Genomic DNA, 14339 nt, shown 5'->3' on the forward strand with positions numbered 1-14339 from the left:
GGGTTCTGGTCAGAATCGTCTGGGAAGCTTTGTATGGTTGGTTATGGGCACAAGAAGTATGATCCAGATGAGCAACCCAGAATTGGTTTCATCAAAACCATCTCTCTCCCTCCCTCCCTCCTTGATTCCGATATGCACCCAACTAGGGCACAACAGCTCTCAAGCCTTCGACATGGAGAACCGAGGTATATAGACTTCTTGACATGGGGAACGAATGGAGAGGGAATAGAAGAAGAGGAATTTTTCAGACCACCCTCTAAGGACCTCGGAGGTAATGGAAGCGAACAACCCAACCGGGAAAAGAAGGGTGAAAACAACAACAACAGCAGTCCCTTTCTCTCTACACGGAACAAACAGCTGTCAAGAAAAGAACCAAAACACACCTGCATCCCACAAAATACCCGCAAAGCCCAACCAAAAACCCGGCCCAATGGCATTTTTACAATTAGCTGCACCACCCTCCCATCCTTAATAGTTAGTAAATCATGGTCGCCGCACGATAGGTGTCTTATCCGAAAAAGAAAAAGAAAAAGAAAAAGAAAAAGACGAAACCGAAATCGGAGATCTTCGAAGCCCCTCGAGCCATGCCGTTTCCTCCCGACGACGATGAAATTCGCTCCATACGGATCCAAGGCTTGGCCCCGCTGATGAGTGCGAAATATCTCTTCCAGTGCTTCTATGACAACGCGGAGGTATATATTTAGGCTTGAATGCCTCTGATTTGCTTTTTCGAAAAAATTGTCTGATGATTACTTTGTTTTTGGTTTCCAAATTATAATATGTCTGATGATTACTTTGCTTGGTACATTAGATTTTCACGAGAAATTATTTAACCCAAGATTGTTTGTTTGTATTATGTTAAACACCTTTTTTTGTGGTAGGTTTTGGCTGCAACAGTCCTGCGCGTAAACAATTTGATGGGAGATTGGGATTCTGATACGGTGAGATATATGGAGGTGGAACAGTGTGGTTTTGTCGAGTTTGCTTCTCACGGTATCGCTCAATCTGTCTTGACCTCCTACAATGGTGAGCTGATGCCCAACTACGATGATATACGATACTGCCTGAGCTGGGACACTCAAGGTTTCGGTACAAGGTGGCGTTTCGATCGTGCTTACCAGGATCGCTCTTTCTTTGGTTATAATTGGTCAGCACATGAATATGATGCCAAGGCAGTGATCAAGCTCTACAAGGACTCCATACCATTGATCGATCTCGACAAGGACTCCACGTATGGAGTTGCTAAAAAGCGAGCTTCTGAAATCGAAGGTATGTATTCTAGAGTCCCAGTTAATACTGCATAGTGATCTATAGTAACACCTTGAGTTACTATGAGTATTGCATGCAAAAGTGTAGGTGTTTTGTGTTTAAATGACAATTTGACAATTCAATTGTTTGATAACCATGATGTAGAGTGATTTATTCTTTCAAATTATGCAGAGAGCTTTAGTGTGCATATGCAATCTTAAAACCCCATAGACCAGTGCTTATGTTGCTCATCTTGTGCAGCTGCCTATCCGAATACACGTTTGAAGCTTATAGACATTTCCCTCACTCAATATGCTGGACATCGTGAGCTTAGTTCTATAATCCATCAGGTTGTTGATTCAGACCTTGTATTCTTCTTAGCTCTTCTTTGATGCATGCATGTTAACAGGTATTTTTTTGATTGACACAGTGGAATCAGGAACTGTATCCTATGGGGAACATCGGAATTTCTGATCTCCATTTTAATTGCATGTATTACGGTTATTCTAAGACAAAAGAGAAGGAGCTGTATTTATGCTTCAATGAAATCAGCCAGATCAATAAAGTTTGTTATGTCTTCCGCACCATCAAGTTGTCCGAGTTATTGGAATGTTTCTGTGAGTTTAACATCGGAACTAGAACATTGACCAAGTGCAACTATTGCACCGCCAAACCAGAACATCAGTTGCGCCAGCGGGCTTGGATCTTTCCCTGGGAGGATGCTGCCAGCTGCGGCGGTGAGGAAGCAAAACTCCCAGCGTATATGGGTTGCTGTTCCTCCGGCTCCAGTATCTTCTTCGCCGGTGGCATGGTTCCACTTCCACCACCAGATCCAAAAACAATAGGGGATTATGCGCCTAGTGGAGCTGTCTATAGTTTTACTCCAAAGTGTACTAGATGGCAAAGGCATGACTGGAGTTTCAAGAAGGAGAAGCCAAATCCCCTGCTTTTTGAGGTGAACGGAAATTTATACTGTCTTGCACGTCAACCCATTGGTGGTCTTATTAAACATCCCACCTTCGAGGTATACAATAGCCGTTCTGGTGAATGTGAGGCTCTGCCAGATCCTCCATTTTACAAACTGGAGCGGGAACACTCTTTGTTCCCTGGGCCTCGTCTTAAGTTGTCTTGCACTATTGTTGGTACCAAAATCTTGATTTCGAGCAGGTTAGAATCATCTAACAGTCCCATTATGTGCTTTGACGTGAATGACAAGGAAAATAAATGGAGAGAGATGACTTCCTTGTTTGGTGGCAAGGGTTTTCCCTTTGATGGGAGGGCTTTAGTATTGGACGTGAACGATAATACACATGTCATGTTTTCCTTTCGTGAGTGTGAGATATATGTATCTCTGCTACATTCACTTGATGAAGGTAGTATATGCATCTCTGAGGACAATCGTCTGCATGGTTGGTTCATGTTACAGGACTTGATGGGTGACTTTGATGAACAGTCATACACCTTTGTTGATCTTGGAGATCAAAAGGTTGGCTTTATTTTGTGTGGGAACAGGTTATCAGCGGAAAAGTGGGATAATGATATGGATCCCTGCCGGAAGGCGCGTGCTCTTATAGTGGTAATTCATTATAAAGTGGTGGATTCAACTTGTCTGATCAACGACATCGTGGCATGTCGCACCTTTGATTACAATTGTCATTCCCCCAGCATCTATGGCAATAAATTGGTCGGTAGCTTTGTGGCCTAACCCAATCCAACCATGGTAATTCCTCCTCGTTTTATCCAGTATTAACTCTATATATGGTGTGCTCTTTAACTTGTATGGAGTCTAGCTAGATGTTTCCTCATATCAGTCTTATGGAAGTAGTTGTGACCTAGGAGCAACCAGGCTGGTTTCTTCCGATTAAGACGGTTGAGGGAGGCACGCCTGCATGCGCAGCTGATTTTTCTTTGTTTTGTAACAAATTAATGACTGTTCTTTCTGTTATGAGTTTGGAAAAAAGATGGAAAGAGGTATTGGTTTGTTGCTTATGTAGGTGCATTTTGTCTGTGTTCACTTCAAACTAAAGCACAGAAGGTACAGATTTGTGGATCACCTCAACCCGTTTAGTTTTATATTATGAGCATATGGTGCATTCAAGGTACTTATAAGTAGGGTTCACAGAAGCTTGTTTATATACTGCATCACTGGCTTTCATCAAGTTTGATTCAGATAACCATTTACGATGGTGGTATTATTTATATGCCATAACTTTTGCTTTGATCCATTTGCAGGTTTTGAGGTGTGCAGATGAGAATTGCAGGCTTATGAAAATTGAAATCAGTTTGGTTGATATGTTTGGTCATATTTTGTTTTCCCCTTCTCTTGGAGAGGATAGCGGGTGAACTTGTAATATTTCGTAATGCAATGAGGACCTTCTATTATTCTCTTGGTCCATGAATACTATTAAGAATTAATTTTAATTCTCTCCTAAACATTATTTTTTTAGAAAGCCCATAACGGCAGCCCCGAAACCGTTACTATTACTAAAAACACATAATACCAGGTGAGGATATAGAACTTTAATTCCAAATTACATCAATTCAATAGCTGAAATCATAGTAGAATTTTAAACTAAAATACTGATGTATTCTATCACACATCAATAGCAAAGAGTGCAACTTTGACAACTCTAATTGTTTTACAATTTTTGCGACATACTAGGAAGATATTGCTCATATGGAGCCATAAGTTCTTAATTTGAATAGTTTTCCTGTTATGTTGCCACCAAATATAAAATCCGATGATCCTGTTACTAGAAGGAAACGACCAATTGACAATGCAAGATACTTGTTGCCATCCTAGGACAAACACGGCACCGAAGGTGCTCATTTGGAGACTATGCTCACCTCTACTACTCAAGAAATTGAAATAAACAAGACAAAGAAAAAGTAAATTACAAGAAACATAAATAATAAAAACTTGGGATACAAATCATACAATTGAAGCTCAAATTATTTGCAAGAAAATCCCAGCCGCCGCTAGCCAGAATCTGCATCGGGGCAACCCTCGTACAATGGTCATCATCTCAATTCTCACCATCTACTATGAAATAAAAATAACTAAATAACCAGCTAAAAATAATAACCCACCAAAGAAGGCCCAACAGCCTAGGACATCAGGCCACCAACCCGGCAAGATTACCCGACTCGGAGACACACCACTAGTATTGTCGGAATTGCCTCGTAGATACCATTAGAGCCTATCATGTCATTGTACCAAAATCACCCACAGATCTTGGCGACAAGATCTCCCTCGTCTCTGATCGCAATAAGGAACCCGACACACACCGGGATCGAATACATCAGCCACCCTCAGATCTCCCCAACTCCAAAGGGGGGAAACACAACAGATTTCCACCTAGGCACCCATGAGCGGTCCTTCCAAACACCAAGACTCCCTCGCGTCGCCATCACCTTTCCTTGGATTGTTTCACATCTTTTGGAACCTGTGCTCAATCGTTGAGCCACTGCAAACCACGAGACTCGTCCGACCACACTCATCGCATGTGGCGAGGCCAAGAGGTTGTCGCAAGCATAGAGGCGTAGTTGAACAAGTAGAGATACTTTTAGGGTTTTAGAGAGAGTGGATCAAGTGATGTTTAAAAATATTCTCCTAAATATTATAGCAAAAAGCAGTCTACTAGTTAAACTTTCACGCCGGCCCCTGCTCTCAATAGAAATCAATCAAGGACGGAAATAATGTGAAATCAATTTAGCTGTTGGAGCTTGTATTCGTTAGCATTTACCTTATTTTTTTGGCAAATTATCTAAATTACCCTTGTGAGTTTTTTTTATCTCATTACTGAATCCATCTTTACTATTATTAAGTGAGCACCCAAGTATGGCAGCTAATTCTCTATCCCTAATTCTCTATTCTATACCATGTACCCCTATTACATTGTTGCATGTGGCACATAAAGACTACTCAGCTCCATAGCCTCTAACCTCTTGCTAACGGACTCCCACGGTCCCACCAACAATGTTAACCACAGTTACCTATAAAAATGAGATTTTGTGAGAATTATTGTTTGGACATCATTGACGCCTCGGCAGGGGTGTCAAGAGGTTGGACATTTTCACCAAATGAGATGGTGGTAACTAGTCATGGATTGAATATGCAGGAGCTAAATTGAAATTAGAGGAAGAACCCAACGATATCCTGATTCTTAAATGGATTGAACTCAATTAATGAGTTGTGAAGGAAACCAACTCCCTCTATCTCCCATTCCTATATATTTTAAGAAAACCAACTATAATCCATATTAGATTAGATTGTGGTAATATTGAATGAAGAGTAGTTTTAGAGATCGATGTTGTTATATTGGAAAGTGTCAGATTGTCAAGGAAGTATGTTGGGGCATAAACATTTTGGGAGAGAGATTGCCCAACAAAAATCTCACTCCTTTGGTTTTCGAGAAGCCCTAGACGCAACCATCATGATAGATTTTGGGGAAGAGGTACCTGCAAAATAAAAAGACACTCTGACGCCTAAGTCAATGTCGATCTAAGCAAGGAGGTTTTTGTAGTGGGAGGTTTTTGTCGTAGTAAGGAGGAGAAGGTGTTTCACGTTCTCCACTTTATGATAATGCGTTAGTGGTTTTACTAACTTTTACTTTGTCAACTATCAAGTGTCCTTGGCCTTTAACCATATGATTCAGTCTAATAAGTAGAGGGCCCAAAGCTGAAAATTTATTCTTTCACAAAGTATGGCTGATCCGGATATTGTATTGAATAGTCAAGGTGCAAAGTGTTGCTGATTAGAATTGAAGAAGATGAAGGAAGTCCAATTCTATTGTGAACTGCAAAGTGAAGGCTTTTGATATGGAATTCTAGTTTTATTGGTTTTCTCGAGAAGACAAAGCAAAGTTAGAATTAAAAAGTAATAATTAAACGACAGTTTCCTTTGATATACCACATGTCAGTTTCATACTGGTATGTGAAATTACATATGTTAGATAGCTGGCTAAGAGGGTGTGAGGCTGAGTAAGAACAAATGCCAAATATCATAATTTCATAGGGGTATAGAGAAGATAATAGAGGATTAGCTACCCCAAACTACCACCAATATAAGAACTTTCGAAAACATTAATTTCATATATTACACTGACAAGCAAATAAATAGGGGTATTACGGTTAAAATATTAATATTTTTTTATAAATAAACCACTAATTTCTTCACATTAATAACCGAAAATTTCCCACACCCATACGATCATTAGGATGTGTGTAGTTTCTAGTAAGATGTAATTCTAGCAATTAAAAATGCCATATCACTAATTTACAAGCTAGACAAAAATGTAGTTCATCGTCCCCTCCCCGGCAGCAAGCTTATCGCCCTCGATAGACAGGCCTTGGCGACTCCATGTTGGTTGCTTACAAGTCTAGTTCCTCAGTTCATATAGGATCGAGGATATCGTACGTGACTGCTAGGAAGAAAGAAACTGCGCTGGTCAATTGTGCTTCACTTGAATGAGATTTGCGTTGTAGGTGTGGCAGTTGTTATGCGACGTCGAAGTAGTTATAGGGCGGCTTGGATCAGATATATCTAATTGGACTTGGGTTATGTTTCGGTGTTTCCTCAACTCGATCGGTGGAACTACTACTATGCTAGGATCAATGTTCATTTGTGTAGCAGAAGGATGCGAATGGGCGGCGGCCGCAACGCATTAGGTGGTATTACAGGAGCTAAATCCGGGCGATCGAGCTTCTCGTAGCCTTGTATTCCGGTGTGTCAGCTCAATGAGACCTACGCAATGAGTCAAAGTCAAAGGGTCAACGGTGCGCCGGCCTTCGACCCTCCGAAGCTTAAGTTAATTCAAGTTCGAGAGTTAAGGACTTAGGAAAATGTTATCTCCTTTAGGTGGTTAAGGAAGCCTATTTATAGGTGCACTGAAGAATGTGTCTGGCTCTTCTCTCGATGTGGGAATGTGTACCAGTACATTGTATCTATCTCTAAAGGCGATTCACTATGCGTGGCGCCAATGTCGATACCCAAGCAAGCAGAGGGGTTGCCGAGCGAGCATGTCTGCCTGTTGGGTCTTCCAGGTCTCCGGCCATCGGTCATCGGTCTGGTGACCGGAGAAAGAGGATATTAAGCCGGAGATCACTATATCTGGCGTAAATATCCGAGTTCAAATTACTTGGGACCTGAGCCGGCCTATTTGTGTCCATGGAGAATGATTTAGGACCCCGGGGCTAGGTACATGTGTTATCTAGCGCACTCAAGGCGTCCATGAATCTAGCATGACCTAGGTATGTCGGGGTCAGGTTCGAGACTAGGACCCCAAGTGCCGACCGCCCGGTCGGGTGCCAACTATATAGGGAACCCATGGATTTGGTCAAGGACCTCCGTATGGAGTGTAGCCTAGGGCTTCGAGAGTGGCCGGGACCTCAATGTTAAACAAAGGTTAACTAACAAACGCAGTTAGGCACATGGGTTAACTAACATCGGAACGTCACTAGACCTGGAGTGACCTAGGATCTCGAGGTTAGGCTCGCGGGTTAACTAACACATTCAAACCATCTATGGATCTAGAGATTGGCCCAGGTCGGAGATTTGCTTTATTCTTGAGTTATATGGCGAGTCCCCAAAGTCCCTATTCAAGGAATGTCCTCTATTGCAACAGCCGAAGTCTCCCGGTGCGAGTGGCAAACTCACCCCGAGGGCTAGGCCAATTAATGCAAGGGATAAACGTGTGTCCCTCAAGGACGTGAAGCGATGGTGACGTGAGGCGATGGGGAGGGTAACCGAGGCGGTTTTACGGTAGTGGGGCACGTGGCGATCATCCGACAGCTGGGGGCATTTTTTGTCGACGATCGGGATCATCTATAGCGGCTATATATAGAAGGGTTGAATTGTTGGTTCTCATTTGCGAAACGTTTTGAGGCAAAAAAGGAGAGAAAGAGAAGAAATACCGATGATTGTGATCGGAAAAGAGTAGGTATCATCGCGTTTGCAACCAAGGGAAACGCTACGTTATTTCATCCAGTACAACCGAAGGTATCGCTCTCGTTTCTTTACTCTGTTTTCTGGTTTGGGAGAAATTGGATGATATGTGTTGTAGCAAATAGGAAAGTCAGCCGAAGTTGTTGGGAGTTGCAGATCTAAGGATTTGTGCTCAGATTCGCCGGCTTCCAACACGCTGGAGTGGGCTGTAATGTGGGGAAAGTCCAGTTCGGGAGGTGTGCTACATATGGGCGACATGGGGTCATCTAGTAACCCGCTCGGTCTTTTTTTGTAGGGCATTCAAATGACGAAGAGAGAAATCGAAGATGCGGGGACCAGTGACGACGACCGCAAATGGTGGCTGGGTGACAAGAAGGTGGAACCGCCCGGTCGCGGTGCGACGTTAGAGGAGTTAGAGAATATCCGAGAGGTGTATGGCATCCCAGCGGAAATCATCATGATACCGTTAGCCAAAGGAGAGCTCTTCCACATGCCACCGGAGGGGGCGTGTTGCATAACAGAGGAAGCATTGGCGTACGGGCTTACGCTCCCGATGTCTTTTTGCGTGTAGTATATGCTCTCTAGCCTAAACATCACCCTGAGGCAGGTAACGGCAAACATTTGGCCGCAGTTGTTGGGGAGCATCGCGGTGTTCCGGGCGCTCCGACATGGGAAGCCGTGATGGCGGGAGTTTCTTGCATATTGGTCGCTGTTGTACTCCCCGAAACGGGGGAGCGGGGGTTACATTAGGATGGTACCCCTGGAGAAGAAGTACGCCCCATTGATTTTTGAGCCCCCGAGCTCAACTCCAACGAACTGGAAGGAGCGGGCGTTTGTCATAGAGGGGTCGTAGCAGAAGGAGGCCTCAATGTTCCAGGTGCCCAGGCCCTTTCAGCCACTAAGTAAGATGTCTCCCCTTTGGTCTTTGTTTGTATTCGTGTTTGACTGTGTAAGCGGAGGTAAATCCTTGTTTTTTTTTGTAGTGTCTACACCCACCGAGCTATCGCCGATGATGGAAAAGCGACTGATGAGGTGCATGCTCGCTTTCAGAGAGCATGTCGACATATTTGTACCAGTGGTGCCGGATGGTCCTATATCAAGCCTATTATTTCGTCAAAACGGCCGATAAGAATAGGGAACAAGCTAACTTTATATGTATTTTTGATGTGTTGGTTCTAACAATGATTAATTGAAGTGACGATGGAGATCAAGTTGCCCGAGAGGAATGAGCCCGGGTCGTTTGACAAGTTGACGGACGAGGAGGTGGTCCAGGGGATCGAAGAGGTCTTTATAGATTGGGGCCGAAGGATGTAGATGTGGAGGTGAGGGAGCGGTTCCCTCGCGGTAACGGGAAGTTGGAGGATGACATCTACCCCATGTCCCTGGCGCTGAAGCAATATAGACTGTTGTCGGTTGAGCTGGCAGCATTTTGAGGGGTGCAGCTAGACACCAGTCCTTTGGGCGGACCATTCGGAAAAGGTGGTGGTGGTGACCGAGTCAGAGAAAGGTCATGGAGAGAACCCGGAAGAGGTGCAGCAGCCTAGTAACGGGCCGATGCTAGAGCGGATAGTGCCGGAGGAGGTGACCGGCGTGGCAAGGGGGGTGACCCCGGAGGTGCAAGTCGAGACACCAGCCATGCAGGCTTCAGCGGCGAGTGGGGTTGTTAGGCCGGAGGCAGAGCGAGCGGCCGAGGGGAGCCAGCTACAAAAGAGGAGCCGGAGTGGCGGGGACCAGGAGCGGAGAGGATGAGGTTCGTCAGTGCGGAGACGAAGGCCGGGGTCTTAGCAGAGCTGGCCGAGGTCGGGGCGTTGGCGCCCTACTTGAAGAGGATGATTGGGCACATGAGGCACATGTGCAAAGGGCCAACGATCCAACATAGTGACAATGCCCTGCTCAACTTCTACGAGGTGGAGAAGAGGATCAAGCAAGTAAGCGTTGTTTCAGTTGTGATACTGATGTGACAAAGTTAAGGATTTAATTAATACTGTATGCAGGTGGCGGCCGAGGTGCATAATGCCCGGGACTACCTGGAGGCCCAGTTCCAGGCAGAGTGGCCGAGGACAAGCTAGTCATCCATGAATATGTCGCCGCTAATGAATCACTACTGGTGAGGGTGAAGGACTTAGAGGACCGGCAGGTGGTCGACAACGCCTAGATGGATTAGGCTAACGGGGCGGTTGGGGAGTTGCGAGGCGAGCTCCAAAAGAGTAAGGATTCACTTGCTGAGAGCGATGACAGGGTTGTCAAACTAGAGGGACAGCTGGCGGAAAGGGAGAAGGAGATCACGGCCCTGAAGGAGAAGGAGAAGGTGTGGAATGTCGACTCAAATGGCACCCTCAAGTATAAGGGTCAAATTATAGTGTACTGGGTTTATGAGTAGGGGATATTGTACCCAAGGGATTAGAAAAACCCTCTCTAGCTAGGAGAACCTAAGGGATGCTAGAAGAATATGCAAATGTACAGTCACAAATCAAGGCTCACAAGTGAACCCAAATTCATGGTGGATATATGCAAGATGGTGTAGTGATTTAAATTTGTTTCGGATGTGGAGTTACTTCTAAATATTAAATTACCACTTAAAATGTAAACTAGGCTATGCTAAACTAGATGTGATGAAATAGATGGGAGTTAGGACTTAAGGTTTCCACCTCTAGCTTCTTTTGTGAACAATGATGCTACTAAATTGAATGATGTCACTCTAACTAGTCAATTTCTCTTCTTGTATCCATCTCGGGTATGAGGGACAATCTCTTTTGTTGGTATCAAGCAACCCTCTCGGGTGTAGTACTTAACTACCCAAGTCATGCATATGAATCCGGTTAAGTATCAAATGCATCATTGTTCATAAATGCATAAAGTTTAGAGATGAAGAAATCATGCAAACCAACCATGCTTATCTCTAAGTGATTGTAGTTCACAACTGTAACATGCACATATGATATGTTATCATACTTCAAACAACTAAGGTTAATCAAGTCTTAATCATTCATCATGTCATGGCAAAAAATCATACCCAAATTGATTAAGTTTAAATATGAATGTTCAACTTTTGAACTAACATATTAGAGTGCTAATGAAAAGTGCATCAAACAAAATACTTATATAAATGTCATACAAGATTGGCTAGGGCTTTCATCCTAGCCCCAACAAACTAACTACTCACTCATAACCAAATACACAAGCTTCAACATGTTTATGAACATCAAAGTAAAGAGAGAGTAGAGATAGGACTAGTGAATCTCAAGTTGAGGATGATGTGGATGAACTCATGGAGGTCTTGACATGGTGGTGATGAAGGTGGTGGTGATGGAGATCCTAAAATGATGTTAGACTCCTCTTCTTCCTCCTTGCTTGATGATGGTGTATGAAAAATAGTGGATGATGAGGTGATGAAACTTGGTGTTTTTAGAATGAGATGGGTAGATGGAAATATTCTCTTCCTCTCTTCCTTCATTTTTTTTTTGCCTTGGTGGTGGTGGTAATTGAAGTTTTTGTAGATGATAATGGTGGTGGAAAAAGTAGAGAAAAGTGAGAGATAATGGTGTAATGAGTGGGGTGGTTGGTTATGGAAGAAGTGAGTGATAAATGAGGAAGTATGTGGTTATGGAAGAAGATGGTAATAAAGAATGAAATTGGTGATAAAAGAGGAAGTAGGTGATACAGGAGGAAGCATGTGGTTATGGAAGAAGTGAGTGATTAAGGAGGAAGTGTGTGGATGGCTAGGTTATGGCTCGTCAACGGGCCGGGCCTTAATAAATTTAAATAAGTGGCAAGCCGGGCCGGGCCGGGTATTTTCAAAAATACGAAGATCCAAGCCCGCCCACCTAAGGCGGGCCTTGCGGGCTTTTGCGGGCCGGGCCTTACGGGCTTGTATTAGAAAAACAATATAATACTCTAATTTAAAGGTTTGAAACAATAAAATAATTATTAGAAAACATTCTAAAACAAAAGTCACAAATAAATTCTAGTTTCGAAATATTATTGATCGACACCAATAGATGTGATCGATATATATATTTACGGACCGTGTAAACATTTCATCCAATTCGAACCTCGTTTAACCGTCGAAATTTTCGGTCAACAAAAAAAAAAGCGTTTTCACATAATAAAATCTCATTGACCGAGGCTTTACCAAATGGTTTTCTGGTTGCGACAACGCACGATCAGTGAAAAAATTAGGTAATTTCAAATATGTAAAAAAAATTTCGCATTCGCATCTTAGTAATTGGTCCCTCCCCTTATGACATATTAGTGTTATTTTTGGTTTACCGGAAATTCTGACGGTTAAACAAGGTCTGAATTGGATGAACTTTTAAAATGATCATTAAATATATATATTGATCACATCGGATGGTGTCGATCGATTCCGAGAGGTTTCCTTCATATAGTCGCTTCATAATGTGATAGTTTTATTATAAACCTAATATAAAGGTTATAATACATTAGTGGACACTTCGGCGATCGACAACACCAATTCAAAATATGGTCGATCGACACCAGTAGATGTGATCAATATATATATTTAGGGAACCCATAAAAATTTCGTCCATTTTGGACATGGTTTGACCGTTCGTACCAACGGTCAACTAAAAAAGAGGCGTTTTAACATATTTAAACATCATTAACCGGGGCTTTGCCAAATAGATTTCTTCAGTTCGACCGCGCACGATAGGTAAGAAAAATTAGGTAATTTCAAATATGTAAACAAATTTCCACATTCGCATCTTGGTAATTGGTCCCCCCTTAGGACATATTAGTGTTGTTTTTGGTTTACTGGAAATTCCGACAGTTAAACGAGGTCCGAATTGGATGAAATTTTAAAATGATCATTAAATATATATATTGATCACATCGGATGGTGTCGATCGATTCCTAAAAGTTTCCTTCATATAGTCGTTTCATAATGTGATAGTTTTATTATAAACCTAATATAAGATTATAATACATTAGTGGACACTTCGGCGATCGACAACTGAAATTCAAAAATATGGTCAATTGACACTAGTAGATGTGATCGGTATATATATTTAGGGAACCCGTAAAAATTTCGTCCGTTTTGGACATGGTTTGACCGTTCGTACCAACGGTCAACTAAAAAAGAGGCGTTTTAACATATTTAAACCTCATTAACCGGGGCTTTGCCAAATAGATTTCTTCAGTTCGACCGCGCACGATAGGTAACAAAAATCAGGTGATTTTAAATATATAAACAAATTTCCACATTCGCATCTTGGTAATTGGTCCCCCCTTAGGGCATATTAGTGTTGTTTTTGGTTTACCGGAAATTCCGACGGTTAAACAAGGTCCGAATTGGATGAAATTTTAAAATGATCATTAAATATATATATTGATCACATCGGATGGTGTCGATCGATTCTGAGAAGTTTCCTTCATGTAGTCGCTTCATAATGTGATAGTTTTATTATAAACCTAATATAAGGTTATAATACATTAGTGAACACTTCGGCGATCGACAACACAAATTCAAAATATGGTCGATCGACACCAGTATATGTGATCGGTATATATATTTAGGGAACCCGTAAAAATTTCATCCGTTTTGGACATGGTTTGACCGTTCGTACCAACAGTCAACTAAAAAAGAGGCGTTTTGACATATTTAAACCTCATTGACTGGGGATTTTCCAAATAGATTTCTTCAGTTCGACAAAAATTAGGTGATTTCATATATGCAAACGGCTTTCAGCATTCGCATATTTGTAATAGGTTCTCCCTTAGGGCATAATAGTGGTGTTTTCGATTTACCAAATATTCCGACGGTCAAACGAAGTCCGAATTGGATGAAATTTTTACAGGGTCACTAAATATATATACCAATCACATCGACTGGTGTCGATCGACCCCGACAAGTTTTTTTCATATAGTCGCTTCATAATGCGTTTGTTTTAATATAAACCTAATATAAAGGTTATGATACATTAGTAGACGTTTCGGCGATCATTAACTCTAGTTCGAAATATGGTCGATCGATACCAGTAGATGTGATCGGTATATATATTTAGGGAACCCGTAAAAATTTCGTCCGTTTTGGATATTGTTTAACCGTCCGTACCTACAGTCAACAAAGAAAAATGCGTTTTGACATATTAAAATCCTCATTGACCGGGGCTTTGCCAAATTGGTT

General features: G+C 42.3%; 1 protein-coding gene across 3 annotated transcripts; it reads left to right on the plus strand.

Moving 5' to 3' along the window:
- The first annotated feature begins 520 nt into the window (after window positions 1-520).
- Window positions 521-3686, plus strand: LOC126802330 (uncharacterized). Of its 3 annotated transcripts, none has more exons than XR_007672932.1 (5): window positions 521-692; window positions 882-1269; window positions 1510-1598; window positions 1679-3347; window positions 3481-3686. XR_007672932.1 is itself a non-coding variant. In XM_050529942.1 (5 exons), exons 1-4 carry the CDS (start codon window positions 585-587, stop codon window positions 2951-2953), a joined length of 1860 nt encoding a protein of 619 aa, XP_050385899.1. In that variant the 5' UTR covers window positions 521-584; the 3' UTR covers window positions 2954-2968; window positions 3481-3686. The 3 variants fall into 3 exon arrangements, 2 of the variants coding, with proteins under 2 accessions (XP_050385899.1, XP_050385901.1); XM_050529942.1 differs by having other exon boundaries at window positions 1679-2968; XM_050529944.1 differs by lacking the exon at window positions 3481-3686 and having other exon boundaries at window positions 1679-3472.
- The last annotated feature ends 10653 nt before the right edge of the window (window positions 3687-14339 follow it).

The sequence above is a fragment of the Argentina anserina genome, chromosome 7 (assembly GCF_933775445.1).
Source record: "Argentina anserina chromosome 7, drPotAnse1.1, whole genome shotgun sequence".
In the NCBI taxonomy this organism is placed as follows: Eukaryota; Viridiplantae; Streptophyta; class Magnoliopsida; order Rosales; family Rosaceae; genus Argentina; species Argentina anserina.